The following is a 19,837-nucleotide window of genomic DNA, read 5'->3' on the forward strand; positions in this document are numbered from 1 at the left end:
GATTTTTGCCTATTTATTGCATTATTTTCATGCCCAGTTGCAGTTTCAGTTGGCAATTGCACAAATAGCAGTTGCACAGGGAATGTTTTCATTGCCCAGTTGCACAACGAGTTGTTTGTAGTTGGCGGTTGCACAAATAGTAGTTGCACAACGAGTTGTGCATTTTTTAATTCACATTTGTCAAGATACCAATTGGCAGTTCCAGGTGCATCAGTTGCACACATTTTTTTGGGTGCAGCTGTGGATTTTGTAATTGTCGTTAGCCCAACCCCCAATTTAGCAGTTATAGGTACAATAGTTGCACGCATTCGGATATCTATGTTCTGTGGGTTTTATACTTGCCACTGGACCAGTTCCTAGCTGGCAGATCTAGGTTCAATAGTTGCACACAACTGGGATATCTGTTCTTGCATTTTTCACTTGGCATTACCATATCTCAGTTGGCAGAACCAGGGTGCAGTTGGCAAAACCAGGGTCCAGTTGCCACAGGTTTTTTCAAATGTCCTGGTGGAGGCATCCTGGTTTTTTATGCATTGTTCATCAAGTTTTTGTTAGTGTTTAACTATAATTTTTTGTGCGTGCAATTAGAATGATTTTTTTGGGACCTTTTTTTTGCAAGGACAATGGTTGAAGAGGGTGATGCCGGTGGAAGTGGGGAAGAGGTTGTTTTCTTAAGCTCAAAGGGAGAAAATATGATCGAATATATGTGATGTTTTCTTCCTTTTTTTTTCCTTTTTGTTTTTGTTTTTTGGTTTCTGTTCTTTCAACCCATGCAGAGGATTGTATCAAAGGATACACGGCGGAACAGAAAAAAGGCTGCTGAGCGGGGTGTTCGTACTCGTGTTGCCCCTGATGATGGTGAGGAAGTAGGGGTAAGTTTTTAGCGGAGACTTTAACATTTTTTTTTATTTCTGTAAATTTTGAATACGCAATGTACAATTTTAAGTATATGTAAAAGAAATTCAATATTTATTTTTTGTTTTCTCCTTTTTCATGATTTTTTAACATGAGGCATTATTGTTTTTCTGTAGGTGGAGGATGCTACTGCATCACGTGCTGCAAAGTGAGCCGGAACAAAATGAAAAGGCAAGTCCTCTGATGGGGGTGGCCCAACCTCTGCAGAAGCTGCTGACGTACCTATTTTTTTGTACATTTTCTTTCCAGTTGCACAGAGGTACCTATTTTTTTGTACATTTTCTTTCCAGTTGCACAGTATGTTGGTACCGGTTGGCACCTCTGCTAGTACCTATTTTTTGTACATTTTCTTTCCAGTTGCACAATATGTTGGTACCGGTTTGCTGTTTAGGGTTACACATGAAAAGTATACACTTGGCAGTTGTGCGCCATATGTGTGCATAACTGTTTTAAGATAGATTTTCGAATCTCCTTATTGTTAGAATAAATCCGAGGCATACCACTGATCATCCAAGGATCAAGCAATCACACCAGCACGACACCGACATTTGTTAATGAGGTTCACCGATATGGCTACATCCTCGGGGCTTGACTATGGACGCTCCTCCCCATGACACCGCTACAATACCGCACCCGGGCGCCCTGGATGCCGGCACATGCCGCCGGCTTCCCCTGCGTTCCTGTGCTATTATGTTGGCATAGGTTATATCGTGTGTCTACCCCCACTATATATGAGAGGCCTAGGATACAAGTGTCCTACTTGGACACGACTCCATATCCTATCTAAACACAATACAACTACAAGTCCAGCTGTAACCTACCTTGTACACAATATTCGACACAATTCCAACACTTACCTTCCTTGTCAAATTTGAAAGTTTGCACCCATTCAACACACAGCTGCACCCAAACATGTATACATTTTGGACAGGTTTTTAATTTTCAGAGTGTGTACATGTCAGTTGCACAATAAGGGATAATAGTTGCACAACAATCAACTATGTGAAATTTTTTCAATTTATTATGCATGATCAGTTGTATACATATGTACACTAGTTGCACAATTTGTCCGTATTCATTTCCCTTTTTTTGTCTCAGGTGGGAGAAATTGGAGTTGAAGGGAAGGAAGGAAACGTTCCTCAGCGATGTTCACAAGCTGGAAGGATTAGGGCCTCATCACGGAGGTTCGTGAAGGTGAACAAGGAACTGGCACCTGTTCAAAGGTCGTTCCTGTATGAGAAGATGTTAGGAGGTTTGGTAAACTTAGCAGACACACTGCCTTCCGACTTGACGAAGTTCCTAGTCCAGTCATACGACCCAGGTAGTTCAGCTTTGGTATTCCCAGACAGGGGAACTATTCCAGTAGATGTTCCTAGTGTGCACAGGAACTTTGGTTTACCAAGCAGAGGGCCGCGTCTGAAATACATTGTTGAAAAGGAGGCTGTGAAGACTTTCAATCAGATGTTCAACCACACCGGGCCACCCAAACACCCCTCGTTACCGAATTCAACAAGACGATGATGGGAACAACTGTTAACAAGTTCCTCACTGGCTGGCTTGCAATTTCTTTCAGCACCTTTTTAGCTCCTACTACTAGTCTTTCTCTGAGCCCACGTTGCTACGGTGCTGTGCTAGAACCTTATGTTCTGTTGAAGAGCAATGTGAGCTTATTTGTTGCTGACCACATAGACGAAGCATTCCACAACATGGGTGAGGACAAGCAAACAGTCTGTTGCTACCTATATCATTTGATGGTGAGCTCTAATTAAGATTTGTATCTGTTAGACGTACTTTTCTACAGGTTTTGTGCTTTATCACCAATGTTCTCATATGTTTACTTCCCCTTTTTGTTTGTCTCTTGGGGATGGTGCGTGTACAGATTCTTTACATTGATGCACTTGATGTTGATGTGCGAGTAAGCCACTGCGAGGTTCGAGCCAATGCCTATGATAAGAATCTAATCAATAAGATAATAGAAAAGGACTTGATTTCGCTTGGCGTCTTTGGGAAACTTCAAGTGAATTGGACATTCTGCTCAAAGTCTGTAATTGCACATTTTTTCCACATATCTGTAAGTAGTTGCACATGTCTATATTGATAGTTGGCACAAAGACTTAAGACAGTTGCACACATGCTTGTTTCATATTTCATGTGACAATACCACTTTCATTTGGACTTCACATAGTAATTTTAGTCAGTTTTTTTGCTACTGAGGGCATGTGGTAGTTGCTCACATATCTGTAGGTAGTTGCACAAGTCTATGTTGATAGTTGGCACACATACTTATGAAAGCTACACACATGCTTGTTTCATATTTCCTGTTACAGTCCACTTTTCATTGGGACTTCACATAGTAATTTTAGTTACTTTTTTTTGCTTCTAGGGCATGTGGTAGTTGCTGAGATGTATGCCTTTTTCTTTATAGATCCACACAATAACTTTATTTTTGTTTGTTAAATGATCTTTCTTTTTGTGAACAGCTCAAGGAGCAGTATAGAAGGAAACATGATTCAAGACTCTTCAGAGGATTACTGCAGGCAGAAGCGTTTGTGGCGTCAAAGGTTCCAATGGGTTACAATCCCCATGTGAGTTATCCTTTTTGCTGACCCACTTTTTTTTACTAGAACAAAAATCATGGTTTTTTTATTCTATTATGCGTTAGTTCTACTACTCATCCTTTGTTGTTTACTTTTCCCACGCCCAATGCATGCATGAGTTGCACAGAGTTATTATGTCAGTTGTAACATAGCTTTTGTTTACCTGTACCGAAGTTACACTTTAGTTGCAGCAGTCACCTTTTTTTCTACTTGAATCAAACTTATGCTTTCACTTACAGAGAGTTCACAACTCAGTTACAAACTATGTTTTTTTTACTTCCTGCAAACTTACCCCTTTTAAGTTGCACACTTTGATTATCTCAGTTGCACACTACTTTGATATACTTGCACCAAACTTAGTTTTACAGTTGCAAACAAATATACTTTGATATACTTTCATTATATCCATTTTCTTTTTAATTAATTTTTTTCTAATGTTATGCAGAAGAAGTTCAAGTTAGCAAGTATGGTTCATGATCTATGTAAAGGAATATCTGATAATCTTGGCAACTTCATCGAAGGTTTTGCCAAGCTTGATGAAGAGGAACCAGATTTGTCTCCTCTCAAGGGGCTGTCAAGTGGTCACAGAAAGGCTCAAAGCTCACACACTAGGCGTCTGAAGCGTCAATCTGCTGCCAAGCAAACAAAAGAGGTGGAGGGAAGTGAAGAAGATGAATTTGTGGAGGAAAGTGAGTCAGAGGAAGAAGATGTTGACCTGGGAGTTGGCAATGATTCTGAAGAAAGTGATGAGTCCGAAGAAGAAGGTGAGGATGAAGAGGGAAGGAATGTTGAAGAACATGATGATGACAATGACAAGGACGATGCTGATGATGACAGTGACGATGATGTTGACAACGATGAAGACAAAGAAGAGTCCGGTAATGACGATGAGGAAGAGGGAGAGGAAGGAGATGCAACAGACAAGCGGGAAGGTGAGGATGTCGACAAGGTTGATGAAGATGAGCAAAGAAAGGATGGGGGCAGTGATGATGACAGCGAGGAGACACATGACGATGACAGGGGGGCCTTTGATGGAGGTAGTGACAGTGGGAAGGATGATGATGATGGCATGGGCGGCGGTGACAGCAGTTCAAAGATGGCAAACACTTCTGGAGATGGAGGAAACAGCAGCAGCAGCTCAACTGATGATAGTGTAACTCTATAGTTTTTCATCCAAAAGGACATGCATCGGAAGGGTGAAGATCTAAAATCAGTTGGAACCAAAGCAGCTGTGCCAGAGGAAAGTTTCTCACTTTTTGACTTGTGTAGATCAGAGCCAGCAATCCCCATCAGATTTGAGATCCCCTTGCTGGAAACTCATGCAATCATTGACATGAAAGAGAAGGATAATACCTTTCAAAAAATAATAAACGACGAACTACAAAGCACCGAGGAAGAAATGGAAGAGCTAGGAAAGGGTTTGGACTAGATTGGCTCAAAAACCATGCTTGACAAGATAATGAAGGAAGGTGTTGTATTTGAAGATGCTTCATCGTCAGGTGGTAGCAAGAGGATGGCAGCATCCCCACCGCGCCCACCCACTGTCCCGAAGAGCAAGAAGCTCATGACACTTAGCAAGAACATGGTGTTGGGTCAACCAAAAGATAAGATTCCTTGTATGGGAGATAAAAAATCGAAGAACGGAAGTAAATCAAAGGGAAAGGAGGTGCCAACTCCAGAGCCCAAGAAGGTAAGCACTATTCTACATGAGCCAACCGTTGCGCATGTAGATGCCAAGCGCACCTCTACAACATGCAAACTCCCTGGTAAAAAAAGCAACAAAACAGTGTCTTTTGCCAATGACACAAAGTTTGCAAAAATGGGAACAAAGGTGCCAAGCCATGCTGTTAAGATTGCATCAAACAGTAAAAAGGATTTTGTCAGTATGCCGTGTAGGAAGTCAGCAACCCCAACAGCTTCTGTGGCAACTCCAGCTTCAAGTGAGCCAACTGTTTGTCCAAATAGGCCAACTACAACATCAATTGCGCACGGTACATCAGCAATTAAGGAAAGTGAAACCATCACTGTGCCAACAGCAAGAGGAAGTGAGGCATTTGCAGTCGTAACTGTCCTGCCCCCATTAGTCAACACAGAACCCCAAGCTGTCAGTGTGCCAATCCCAGAAACTGCATTGCCAATCCAAGCAGTCACTGTGCCAACCCCATCAGTCAGTGTGCTAACTCCAACCGCAACCCATTCAGTCAACATGGAACCCCCAGCTATCAATAATGTTGTGCAGGCTCAGAAACAACATTCGCCTACATTTCGCGCTCTTGATCAACAACACAACCTTACATAAGAGCAATTTTACAACCTTGTTTCCAAGTGTATACCGCCAAGACCGCCGCCAAGCATAATTGCACAAACCAAGTCAGCGGGTGATGCACCCAAGGATGTCCAATGAGAGACCAACAGTGTGCATCCCCTTCGTAGAGCATCGTCAGCAAGATCATATCGCGGCGATGGGTTCTGCGACACTCCACCATTTGACTTGGGTTTGGCATCAATATGAGTATCACTACGATCGAGGTTCAATAAACCATTCACCTTGGGTGTATGACCACAGAAGGTTTTATTCATGTAAACAGAATAACAATTATTCTTTGACTTAAATGAATAACCATATTGCAATAAACATGATCCAATCATATTATGCTCAACGCAAACAACAAATAACATTTATTTTAGGTTCAACACTAATCCCGAAGGTAAAGGGAGTGTGTGATGGTGATCTTATCAACTCTAGTCTTTGTTCATTTTGTAACTTCTGTTTCGAGTTACTAATCATAGCAACTGAACCAGTATCAAATATCCAGGGGCTTACTATGAACACTAGTAAAGTACACATCAATAACATGTATATCATATATACTTCTGTTCACTTTGCCATCCTTCTTATCCGCCAAGTATTTGGGGCAGTTCCGCTTCCAGTGACCATTTCCTTCGCAGTAGAAGCACTCAGTTCCAGGCTTGGGTCTAGCTTTGGGCTTCTTCATGGGAGTGGCAACTTGCTTGCCATTCTTCTTGAAGTTCCCTTTCTTTCCCTTGCCCTTTTACTTGAAACTAGTGGTCTTGTCAACCATCAACATTTGATGCTTTTCTTGATTTCTACCTTCGTCGATTTCAGCATCACGAAGAGATCGGGAATCGTTTTCGTCATCCCTCGCATATTATAGTTCATCACGAAGTTCCAGTAACTTGGTGATAGTGACTAGAGAACTCTGTCAGTCACTATTTTATCTGGAAGATTAACTCCCACTTGATTCAAGCGATTGTAGTACTCAGAAAATCTGAGCACATGCTCACTGGTTGAGCCATTCTCCTCCATCTTGTAGGCAAAGTACTTGTCATAGGTCTCATACCTCTCGACTCGGGCATGAGTCTGAAATACCAATTTCAGCTCTTGGAGCATCTTATATTCTCTGTGGCGTTCAAAACGTTTTTGAAGTCCCGGTTCTAAGCCGTAAAGCATGGCGCACTAAACTATCAAGTAGTTATCATACCGAGCTTGCCAAACGTTCATAACGTCTGTATCTACTCCTGCAATAGGTCCATCAGCTAGCGGTGCATCAAGGACATAATTCTTCTATGCAGCAATGAGGATAATCCTCGGATCACGGACCTAGTCCGCATCATTGCTACTATCATCTTTCAACATAGTTTTTCTCTAGGAACATATAAAAATAAGCGGGGAGCTACATCGCGAGCTATTAATCTACAACATAGTTATGCAAATACTATCAGGACTAAGTTCATGATAAATTAAAGTTCAATTAATCATATTACTTAAGAACTCCCACTTAGATAGACATCCCTCTAATCATCTAAGTGATCACGTGATCCATATCAACTAAACCATGTCCGATCATCACGTGAGATGGAGTAGTTTTCCATCACGTGAGATGGAGTAGTTTTCAATGGTGAACATCACTATGCTAATCATATCTACTATATGATTCACGCTCGACCTTTCGGTCTCAGTGTTCCGAGGCCATATCTACATATGCTAGGCTCGTCAAGTTTAACCCGAGTATTCCGCGTGTGCAAAACTGGCTTACACCCGTTGTATGTGAACGTAGAGCTTATCACACCCGATCATCACGTGGTGTCTCGGCATGACAAACTGTAGCAACGGTGCATACTTAGGGAGAACACTTATACCTTGAAATTTAGTGAGAGATCGTCTTATAATGCTACCGCCGTACTAAGCAAAATAAGATGCATAAAGGGTAAACATCACATGCAATCAATATAAGTGATATGATATGGCCATCATCATCTTGTGCCTTTGATCTCCATCTCCAAAGCACCGTCATGATCACCATCGTCACTAGCTTGACACCTTGATCTCCATCAAAGCATCATTCTCGTCTCGCCAACTATTGCTTCTACGACTATCGCTACCGCTTAGTGATAAAGTAAAGCAATTACATGGCGATTGCATTTCATACAATAAAGCGACAACCATATGGCTCCTGCCAGTTGCCGATAACTGTGTTACAAAACATGACCATCTCATACAACAATTTATATAATCACGTCTTGACCATATCACATCATAACATGCCCTGCAAAAACAAGTTAGACGTCCTCTACTTTGTTGTTGCAAGTTTTACGTGGCTGCTACGGGCTTTAGCAAGAACCGTTCTTACCTACGCATCAAAACCACAATGATTTTTCATCAAGTTTGATGTTTTAACCTTCAACAAGGACCGGGCGTAGTCACATTCGATTCAACTAAAGTTGGAGAAACAGACACCCACTAGCCACGTGTGTGCAAAGCACGACGGTAGAACAAGTCTCATGAATGCGGTCATGTAATGTCGGTCTTGGCCGCTTCATCCAACAATACCGCCGAATCAAAGTATGACATGCTGGTAAGCAGTATGACTATTGTCGCCCACAACTCTTTGTGTTCTACTCGTGCATATAACATCTACGCATAGACCTGGCTCGGATGCCACTGTTGGGGAACGTAGCATGCAATTTCAAAATTTTCCTACGATCACGCAAGATCTATCTAGGAGATGGATAGCAATGAGAGGGGGAGAGTGTGTCCACGTACCCTCGTAGACCGAAAGCGGAAGCGTTAGCTTAACGCGATTGATGTAGTCGAACGTCTTCGCGATCCAACCGATCAAGCACCGAACGTACGGCACCTCCGAGTTCAGCACATGTTCAGGTCGATGACGTCCCTCGAACTCTTGATCCAGCAGAGGGTCGAGGGAGAGTTTCGTCAGCATGACGGCATGGTGACGGTGATGGTGAAGTGATCCGTGCAGGGCTTCGCCTAAGCACTACGTGAATATGACCGGAGGCGTAAACTATGGAGGGGGGCGCCGCACACGGCTAACAATGTTTGTTGTGTGTTCTAGGCGCCCCCTCCCCAGATATATATAGGTGGGAGGGGGAGGGGGACAGCCATGGGGCGCCCCAAGTAGGAGGAATCCTACTTGGGGCCTCCTCCAATTCGCCCCCCCTTTCCTTATCTCCGGAGGGGGGAAGGAAAGAGGGGAAAGGAAGGGGGAATCCTATTCCCTCTATTTCCTTTCCTCCTCCCCTTTTCCTTTCTCCACTTAGATCAGCCCATATGGGGGTGCACCAGCCCACAACGGGCTGGTCTATCCTGCCCTAGGCCCAATAAGGCCCATATCTTTGCCGGCGGGGTGCCCGGAACCCCTTCCGGTGACCCGATACGTACCCGGTAACCCCAGAACACTTATGGTGTCCGAATACTATCGTCCTATATATGAATCTTTACCTCTCGACCATTTCGAGACTCCTCGTCATGTCCATGATCTCATCCGGGACTCCGGAAAACATTCGGTCACCAAATCACATAACTCATATAATACAAATCGTCATCGAACGTTAAGCGTGCGGACCCTACGGGTTCGAGAACTATGTAGACATGACCGAGACACATCTCCGGTCAATAACCAATAGTGGAACCTGGATTGTCATATTGGTTCCTACATATTCTACGAAGATCTTTATCGGTCAAACCGCATAACAACATACGTTATTCCCTTTGTCATTGGTATGTTACTTGCCCGAGATTCGATCGTCGGTATCCTCATACCTAGTTTAATCTCGTTACCGGCAAGTCTCTTTACTCGTTCCATAATGCATCACCCCGCAACTAACTCATTAGTCACATTGCTTGCAAGGCTTATAGTGATGTGCATTACCGAGAGGGCCCAGAGATACCTCTCCGATACACGGAGTGACAAATCCTAATCTCGATCTATGCCAACTCAACAAACACCGCCGGAGACACCTATAGAGCATATTTATAATCACCCAGTTAGATTGTGACGTTTGATAGCACACAAGGTGTTCCTCCGGTATTTGGGAGTTGCATAATCTCATAGTCAGAGGAACATGTATAAGTCATGAAGAAAGAAATAGCAATAAAACTAAACGATCATTATGCTAAGCTACGGATGGGTCTTGTCCATCACATCATTCTCTAATGAAGTGATCCCGTTCATCAAATGACAACACATGTCTATGGTTAGGAAACTTAACCATCTTTGATTAACGAGCTAGTCAAGTAGAGGCATACTAGGGACACTTTGTTTTGTCTATGTATTCACACATGTACTAAGTTTCCGGTTAATACAATTCTAGCATGAATAATAAACATATATCATGATATAAGGAAATATAAATAACAACTTTATTATTGCATCTAGGGCATATTTCCTTCAGTCTCCCACTTGCACTAGAGTCAATAATCTAGTTCACATCGTCATGTGATTTAACACCAATAGTTCACATCTTATGTGATTAGTTCACATCTCCATGTGACTAACACCCAAAAGGGTTTACTAGAGTCAATAATCTAGTTCACATCGCTATGTGGTTAACACCCAAAGAGTACTAAGGTGTGATCATGTTTTGCTTGTGAGAGAAGTTTAGTCAACGGGTCTGCCACATTCAGAGCCGTATGTATTTTGCAAATTTTCTATGTCTACAATGCTCTGCACAGAGCTACTCTAGCTAATTGCTCCCACTTTCAATATGTATCCAGATTGAGACTTAGAGTCATCCGGATTAGTGTCAAAACTTGCATCAACGTAACCCTTTAGGGCAAACTTTTTGTCATCTCCATAACCAAGAAACATGTCCTTATTCCACTAAGGATAATTTTGACCGTTGTCTAGTGATCCACTCCTGGATCACTATTGTACCCTATTGCCAAACTCATGGTGAGGTACACAATAGGTCTGGTACACAGCATACCATACTTTATAGAACCTATGACTGAGGCATAGGGAATGACTTTTCATTCTCTTTCTATTTTCTGCCGTGGTCGGGTTTTGAGTCTTTATTCAACTTCACACCTTGCAACACAGGCAAAAACTCCTTCTTTGACTGTTCCATTTTGAACTACTTCAAAAACTTTGTCAAGGTATGTACTCATTGAAAAAACTTATCAAGCGTCTTGATCTATATCTATAGATCTTGATGCTCAATATGTAAGCAGCTTTAACGAGGTCTTTCTTTGAAAAACTCCTTTCAAATACTCCTTTCTGCTTTCCAGAAAATTCTACATCATTTCTGATCAACAATATGTCATTCACATATACTTATCAGAAAGGATGTAGTGCTCCCACTCACTTTCTTGTAAATATAGGCTTCACCAAAAGTCTGTATAAAACCATATGCTTTGATCACCTTATCAAAGAGTATATTCTAACTCCGAGATGCTTGCACCAGTCCATAGATGGATCGCTGGAGCTTGCACACTTTGTTAGCACCTTTAGGATTGACAAAACTTCTTTAAGAAATCCATTAAGGAATGTAGTCTTGACATCCATTTGTCAGATTTCATAAAATGTGGCAATTGCTAACATGATTCGGACAGACTTAAGCATCGCTACGAGAGAGAAAATCTTATCGTAGTCAACACCTTGAACTTGTCGAAAACTTCTTTGCGACAATTCGAGCTTTGTAGATAGTAACACTACTATCAGCGTCCGTCTTCCTCTTGAAGATCCATTTATTCTCAATGGCTCACCGATCATCGGGCAAGTCAATCAAAGTCCATACTTTGTTCTCATACATGGATCCCATCTCAGATTTCATGGCCGCAAGCCATTTCAGGGAATCTGGGCTCATCATCGCTTCCTCATAGTTCGTAGGTTCATCATGGTCTAGCAACATGACTTCCATAACAGGATTATCGTACCACTCTGGTGCAGATCGTACTCTGGTTGACCTACGAGGTTTGGTAGTAACTTGATCTGAAGTTTCATGATCATCATCATTAACTTCCTCACTAATTGGTGTAGGCATCACTGGAACTGATTTCAGTGATGAGCTACTTTCGAATTCGAGAGAAGGTACAATTACCTCATCAATTTCTACTTTCCTCCCACTCACTTCTTTCGAGAGAAACTACTTCTCTAGAAAGGATCCACTCTTAGCAACAAAGATCTTGCCTTCGGATCTGTGATAGAAGGTGTATCCAACAGTTTCTTTTGGGTATCCGATTTGGGTTCGAGCTTATCAGGTTGAAAATTTTTCACATAAGCATCGCAACCCCAAACTTTAAGAAACGACAGCTTAGGTTTCTTGCCAAACCACAGTTCATATGGTGTCGTCTCAACGGACTTAGATGGTGCCCTATTTAATGTGAATGCAGCTGTCTCTAATGCATAACCCCAAAAAGATAGTGGTAATTTGGTAAGAGACATCATAGATCGCACCATATCTAATAAAGTACGGTTACGACGTTCGGACACACCATTACGCTGTGGTGTTCCAGGTGGCGTGAGTTGCGAAACTATTGCACATTGTTTCAAATGAAGACCAAACTCGTAACTCAAATATTTGTCTCCGTGATCAGATCGTAGAAACTTTATTTTCTTGTTACGATGATTTCCACTTCACTCTGAAATTCTTTGAACTTTTCAAATGTTTCAGACTTATGTTTCATCAAGGATATATACCCATATCTGCTCTGATCATCTGTGAAGGTCAGAAAATAATGATACCCGCCGCGAGTCTCAACACTCATCGGACCGCATACATCGGTATGTATTATTTCCAATAAGTTAGTGGCTCGCTCCATTGTTCCGGAGAACGGAGTCTTAGTCATCTTGCCCATGAGGCATGGTTCGCAAGCATCAAGTGATTCATAATCAAGTGATTCCAAGAGCCCATCAGCATCAAGCTATCAAACGGTGTTGTCGAAGCTGCACTTATCCAAATCAGGGAAACCTTACCTAAGGACTCGAAGGTGGTCATCATGCCACTGAGGGTTGCTGCAACATTCCTGTTTCACACAACATTCCTTGTCCCTTCCTTTTTATAGTGTGATTCCTAAGACTCATCTTTTCTAATGCAGACACGCTTGCAGCAAGGAATATACAACACTGCCGAGATACATTCTAAATTTGAGAAGACTAATCGCCTAGACCGTCAAGTTATGGTCAATTTTTTCTGGCCACACAAACTTTGCGTTTTTCAACTTTTCTTGTTGCATAGCTCTTGGTTTTCACTGGGCAGTTCTTCACAACTCATAGTTATTTTTTATTTTTTCCTTCTTTTTCTGTGCTGTCAATATGTGCGGGTGATGCTCCCTGTGCTCGAGTTCGCTGATCCGAATGACCGAGAAGGAGGCAGACACTACTGGGTGATTAACATCAACTTAAGGGATCAACGTTTCGAGGTGCTAGATTCTTGGAGGAAGCTCGACAACCCTGACTTAATGCATTGTGCTTCAACTATAGCGGGGGCAGTTAGGTGTTTATGGAAGCAGCATTACCCAAAGCACAATATCAGTCACTTTTAGGTCGTCGACATCGATGTACCCAAGCAACTCGGGAAGTAAGTCATGCACGCACGCCATTTCCCTCTTTCATTTTTTTATAGTTGGCTTCTGATCAAGAGAAAATTCAACAAGGGAGCGGGGTGGGTGGGCGGTGCATGGACCTTAGATTTTGTTTTTTTGGCACCAACCACACCATCTAGTTGCACAAAGTCTTCATACAGTTGCACACAGGTCAATGGGTAGTTGCACATTTTTTGAGCTAGTTGCATGATGCAAAGAGCATCTATAATGTATGTTTGTCCACCTTTCTCTTCTTGGATTTTGAAACAACAACAGTTCAGGGGGGAAAGTTGCATGGTCAAGAACATGGTTTTGCAAAAGCAAGGTTGTTAGTTGCAAAAAAATATTTTTCTTTTACTATGTTTTTAGTTGCACGAGTATGGCCCCAACTCACGTCGAAATAACAATGTGTTTTTTCCTTCTTCTTTTTTGCACAACAATGAATGTGGTGTGTTCATGTTGTTCAATACTAGCATTTGGAATGGGAGACAATTGCCAAACTACGACCCAAAAGAGTGCCTAAGCATGAGAAGGATAATGACCCACAAGATGGTTGACTTTGCTCTCAACAAAGCCCCATGGAGGGACATTCTACGGTACAAAGAGTAAGTTTTGTTTTTGCTCCCTCTTTATCCGCTACCATCGGTCTACATGATAGTTGCACAATGGTACCAATCAGTTGCACACCCAATACAAGTTCAATTGCACAATTTTACCTGGGCTTTTTTTGCCCAAGTTGCACATTCTGTTTCTTGAGTATTTGTGGTTGTTTTAACCCTAAGAATGGTACAATTTTAGTCCTTTTTCTTTTCCTTTTTACACGGCATAGTACTTGGAGATGTTACAGTTGCACATACAGGGAAGACACTTGCACATTGGTTCTAATTAACTTGCACAGTTCCTTTCGGTTCTGGTAAACCATCAAAAAATCAATCACTAAAGGATAACACCCATAGTAACATTCTTTTACCAAGCAACACGCGTAAATGTGTAAATTTGCCAACAGAGGCATAAATAGGTAAATAGGTAGTCTCACACATAGCCAAGTGATAGTCTGCCACTTTTTAACATGAATACAATGGGGTGCCAACTGTAAGTTTAAAGAACACAAAGAAGAAGTTTCCAAAGCAGTTTTTTGTTGCTGGATCTTCATAGCTCCATCCATGTCCTAACAGTGCAAGCCAGAACTATTTTTGATGGTTTCCCCATTTATCTATTGCTTCTGTGTCACCAAGTTTCCCCATTTATCTGAGTTGCAGTAGCTGCACCTGTTTTTCCTTTTTGGGTGTAGTTCAAGAGCTGAATGATAATGTCTACTCCTCGTCCTCCCTTTTGTAGTTGACTTTGGTGGATCCCTATGAGTTGCATCGTCATTGTCGTTGCTCGTATGCGACATCTGCTCAGTGTAGTTAGGATGGCCTTGTGTTGTGTTACCCATAGGAAGAGGTGCTGAAGCATTACTCACACGTGGCCCAGCATGACCCATCGGAGGAGGCGGTTCAGCATGACCCATGGGAGGAGGCGCTGGACCATGTGCAGGACGACCCATGGGAGGACATGGTGGACCATGACTACCATGGCCCGTGGGACTAGGTGATGGAGCACAACCACCACGGTCCATTGGAGGAGGTGCTCCACCAAAACCACCACGACCCATGGGAGTAGGTGGTGGAGCACGACCAGTAGGGGTAGTTGCTGGAGTAGGCTCTGTAGATGTAGGTGGCACGGGAGGATCCTGGTTGTTATCACCAGCGGACGGACCTGCCTCTCTTGCAGCCCCTTTTTCCCTTCTAGACTTGTTCAGCTCCACAATCTCTGTCCGCGCCGCACGCATGTGCTTATCAACAATGCCTTTTGCTGCATCAGAACCACAAGCAAACTTAGATAGTTTCTGGAAATCTGCAGTCATGTTTGCATGCCGAATTTTCTTTAGAGAGGCAGGAGCCATTACATCAGGCTGCTGGCTAGTGGCACTTGGACACTTGGGATAGCAATTGGCGTCCAACGCTGCAACATGTACTTCTCCGGGATGACATCAAGCCCAATATGCGTGAACACGTTCAGTATGTGGCAACAAAGGATGCCATCCCTCTCCATTTTGGTACACTCACATGAATAGTGTCCCTCGGGTATTTTTGCCACCACTAAGTAGTTCCTGGAACCATACTTCACAACCCAATCTGTATTTGGTCTCAGCTCAAACATTTCCACGCCAATTTGGAATGCATTGTACCGTCCAATCATCAAAAACTCATCACGGAACTTGCAGTAAAGAACTCTAGTGTATGTCTTGTATGCCTGCTTCTCTATTGGGAATTGTGACCACATGTCAAGATCCAGATGTTCTGTCCTGTAGTCATTGCACCCTTCCTTGACGAGGATGTGCGTCTGTATTTTCTCGTACTGCTTCACAAAGTTCATAATTACCTTGTGAGGGTTGACATACCGCTTCAAGACTACATTGAACCCCTCACTTCATTGTGTTGACTGCAAGACAGGAAAAATCTATGCTTGAAGTAACATGGCACCCAAGTGTTCCTATATTCGTAAAGTTTCTCAAAATGGGTGTGTGTAATTGCCTCATATTTCATCATCAACGCAGCCCAATTCTGTTCAAACTCATCTGGTGTGAAACTGAAATCAACGCAAAGGTTGAAATCTTCAGACAATCCCGGGTTCCGGCCTAGCAACCATCCAACTTTCTCTTGAGCTTTTTTCATGATGTGCCACCGACAACATCGGTGCACACTTGTGGGAAATATGTTCTTTATGGACTCTTTCATTGCCACATCTTGATCAGTAATGATGTTATCCGGTGCCCTTCCATTCATAGCCTCTAGGAAAGCTCCAAAAACCCAATCAAAGTTGGTCTCCATTTCTTGTCTCACAAACGCGCATCCCAACATGAAAGATTGCCCATGACGGTTGATCCCAATGAACGGAGCAAGAGGCATGTTGTACATATTGGTCATGTAGGTTGTGTCAAAGGAGACACAATCATGATATGCCTGTGTATAAGCTTTCCGTGCCAAGCCATACACCCAAAACATGTTTTCTACCCTCCCGATCATATTTTATCTTATAGAAAAAAATCTAGATCATCTTTTTGCAAGTCTTTAAAATGTTCAATTGTCTCAATAATGCCCCCTCTTTTGTTGAGTCCTTGGAGAAGCCAGCACATAGGCTTGTTATTGCTTTAGGTCCGTACGGTACATTTAGCTCCAAGCCATAAAACTCTGACGTGGTATTCATCATACGGCCTGCAGGAAACAAAGTTAAGTTAGATAGTTGCACACTTGACAAATAACAGTTGCAGACTAAAGAACAATAGTTGCATAACTATTGACATGTGGTTGCCATATAACTTATTTTTCATTGTTTACCCCCCTTTTTACTCCATGATGCAAAACAATTTAGTTATTTTTGTCTATCATCAGTTACAGAGATACGAACAATAGTTGCAGAAAAGAAGGTTTAATTGCATCGATAAGGAACACTAGTTTGTAGAACGAATATTATAGAGTTGCCATCAAAACTATGACCATTCTGTAAATCTATATCTTATTCAATCAGCAAGTAGTTCCAACTTTGTGTTTTGTTTTGTGGTAGTAATTTTTTCACAAATACTGAAGCCTGGTTGCACAACACAGTGTATGTACTTGCACAACCCCCTGCTACTAGTTGCACACTTGACAGAGCAGAATTAAACAATATAGTATGAAGTTTGAAGTTTTTGGGAGGTGAATGAGAACACACCTGAAGTCAAGTTGCAGTTGCAGAGTATCTCTAGGAACCTCTTTTCCTCAGGCGGTATACCCATGTGAGATTGCAACTATTTGGACAGCGAAGGCTTAGCGACCACAGGATGATTATGATCATAGACAAAGTGGGTTACTTCCCACAGCCCATCCTTCAATTTAACTAGCACTTTTGCCTTACATTGTGTTTGCTTTATCCTTTCTCTCTTGCGCTTCTTCTTATTCTTCGTTTTTCCACTCTCCTCTCCATCGAATATTGGCACTTCTTCCATTTCATCCTCTTCACCCAAAGGTTTGGGGTCTGGTATAGGATCTAGCACAGGTGGCAACTCAGCTCCTACATCATCCTCTTTTGGCTTCCTAAACTTGTTACATTCAAATTGTTGTTTCTCCAATATGTTGGTATAAGCATTCCTCCTTGAACTGTTCATCTTAACAGAGAAACCCATCTTTAGAGAATAATCATTGTAATGATCCTTAGCACCCTGGAGAGTATCAAATCTCATCCCAGCAAATGGCTCCATTGGCTGAGAACCAGCCTCATCTTCCTCCACGGCATTTCGATCACCACCAACTGCCCCTGCCCTTAGTTCTGTTTCAGTAGGTCCTGCAACTGTGGTGTTTGTTTCCTCTAGTGTATGGCTTTCTGATTGCATGTTGACATCAACATCATCCATCAAACCATGATCTTGATTTGGCTGTGTGAAAATCCGTGGTTGTATAAACTCAACATCATCATTAGGTAACTCATCGAGATCGGGAGGCAACACATTGAGGTCTATCATCCTTGAAAGCTGCTCCAACCTGCATTTTGTTTCAATAAAGGAATGTGAAAAAATTCATCAACAAGCTGTATTGGGGCATAGTTTCTAGCAAAATGAGGCATGAATTTAACACTGTTACACTCATTTTTATTGTTTTGAAAACTGCAAGTAGTTAGTTTTTACATAGAGGAACAAGCAATTTGCACATTGTTATGTTTCTCCAACTTTCAAACTTACACATTCTAGCAATAACTAGTATCTATAGTTAGGGAGGTGGTTATATTCATAAAAATTAGAAGGTAAAGTTGACTGCTCATTCAGTTTTTTTCTCCAGATATAGCTTTTTGATAGTAGTTGCACAAAGGCAGCACAACATTTGCACAAAAATGTCATAGAATTGCGTAAATTTTTATACCAATTGGACAAATTGTGAGCATTCCAGTCACACAAACACAATTTTGACAATTTTTTATCATACAAGCTGGATAAAAATGTAGCATACCAGTTGCACACAAGTAGTATCAAAGTTGGAACAAGCATCATAGTAGTTGCACAATATAAGAACATTCAGACAGTAGCTACATTTATTGACCATCACTTTTGTTTTTGTATCTACAATGTGCAGGTCTGACAAGAAGGGGTCGGCATGATTTTCTGTAGATCAAGGCAAGTGAACATATCAAGCAAGGTCTGCTACAGCAACTTCAAAGATAGAAGCAAAATCAGATTTCAACTATATTTGTCTATAGCTATTACAGTTAGAACAACGGTTTGATGGCAGCGTGTTTTAGATTGTGATGGCAGTGTGTGAACCTATTCTTAAGACCTATATTTGCAGACTGTACATATCGTATATCGGGTGTCATCGTATATTGGTTGTTTTCTTCTAGATTTTTCAAGTTCCTGCCAAGTTTTTTATTCATGCCTTTATTTTCCGTTTGCACAGTTTGTGCATATAATTGGATGCTACAACTGGGTTAGTTGCATAAAATAGGTTTAGAGTTGCATAATCTACTGAGTTGTCACACAACACTCCTTCAGTTGGCTACTTTATCTGGCTTAGTTGCACGGAAGGAACCTACTGGTTGCACGGTTTCTCTGCAAACACACTATGCATGATTCATTTGGTTTTTGACGATCAAATACATGAATCAAAGATGCGTGCAAGGAAATCAGTACAAGGGCAAGTCTACAAGAGGAATCAGGAAGAAGATGGGCAAGTCTACTCACCTCTAGATTCCTCTCTTTTTTCCCTCCAGGTACGTTCTCTTTGTCCCTCCTCTCTTGATCTGCTTTTTTATGGGTCTTCCTTCTGATTTATAAGCCCTCTTCTCTTCTCTTTTATTTGTCCCTGGGAGCCACCATGTTCTTGTCTCCTGGAGATGAAGCATTTTGCCCACTAGGCAGATCCTTCTTTCGTGGGGAAGAAGAAGATGGCCTGGGGGCAGTTGGTCTCGCGCGGTTTCGTGAGGAGGGTGGGTTCGGTCGCGGGTGCATGTGATCCCGCGGCCAGCTGTCCTCGTGAGCAGTTTTTGGCGCTTACCTATTCGATAGCGACAGTCTTAGGCGGTTTGGTGCGGGCGGGTGGGTGGGGTTCCTTTTCCGGTTCGGGAGGGACCAGGTGGTTTCCTTTTTGGGTGGGCACTGGCTAGCGATCCCAGGGCGGCCGGGCGGCCGCTAGACGCGTCCTTTATCTTTATTGCTTTTCTGCTCCTCATGTGAGCTTGTACTAAACTACAAACCATGTTTGATGTTTACTTAATAATATGGCTGCATGCATCTTATTGATGCAGAGGCCGGGGGTAATCCTCCTTTTCCAAAAAAAAACTGATTCCAAATTAAGAGACTTCCAAAAGCAAGATATGAGGAAGAGGGCGGCTCCCTGGATTGAACACATAAAGTAGTCTTTACATTTTCTCTTTCACTAGTAGTATGGGGAAGGAGTGGACTCTAGGGATA

General features: G+C 42.2%; 1 protein-coding gene and 1 pseudogene across 1 annotated transcript; one reads left to right on the forward strand and one right to left on the reverse strand.

The window, feature by feature from the left end:
• Positions 1–623: 623 nt before the first annotated feature.
• LOC141022707 (uncharacterized) lies at positions 624–4,677 on the forward strand. Its single transcript, XM_073498970.1, has 9 exons — positions 624–662; positions 777–872; positions 1,032–1,063; positions 1,165–1,174; positions 2,014–2,378; positions 2,489–2,642; positions 2,795–2,986; positions 3,396–3,500; positions 3,958–4,677. The coding sequence occupies exons 1-9, from the start codon at positions 624–626 to the stop codon at positions 4,675–4,677; spliced, it is 1,713 nt and encodes a 570-aa protein (XP_073355071.1).
• A 537-nt stretch (positions 4,678–5,214) lies between these two features.
• LOC141022708 (uncharacterized) lies at positions 5,215–18,421 on the reverse strand (annotated as a pseudogene).
• Between the last annotated feature and the right edge of the window lie 1,416 nt (positions 18,422–19,837).

Source organism: Aegilops tauschii, chromosome 5, assembly GCF_002575655.3.
Source record: "Aegilops tauschii subsp. strangulata cultivar AL8/78 chromosome 5, Aet v6.0, whole genome shotgun sequence".
NCBI classification, from domain to species: Eukaryota; Viridiplantae; Streptophyta; class Magnoliopsida; order Poales; family Poaceae; genus Aegilops; species Aegilops tauschii.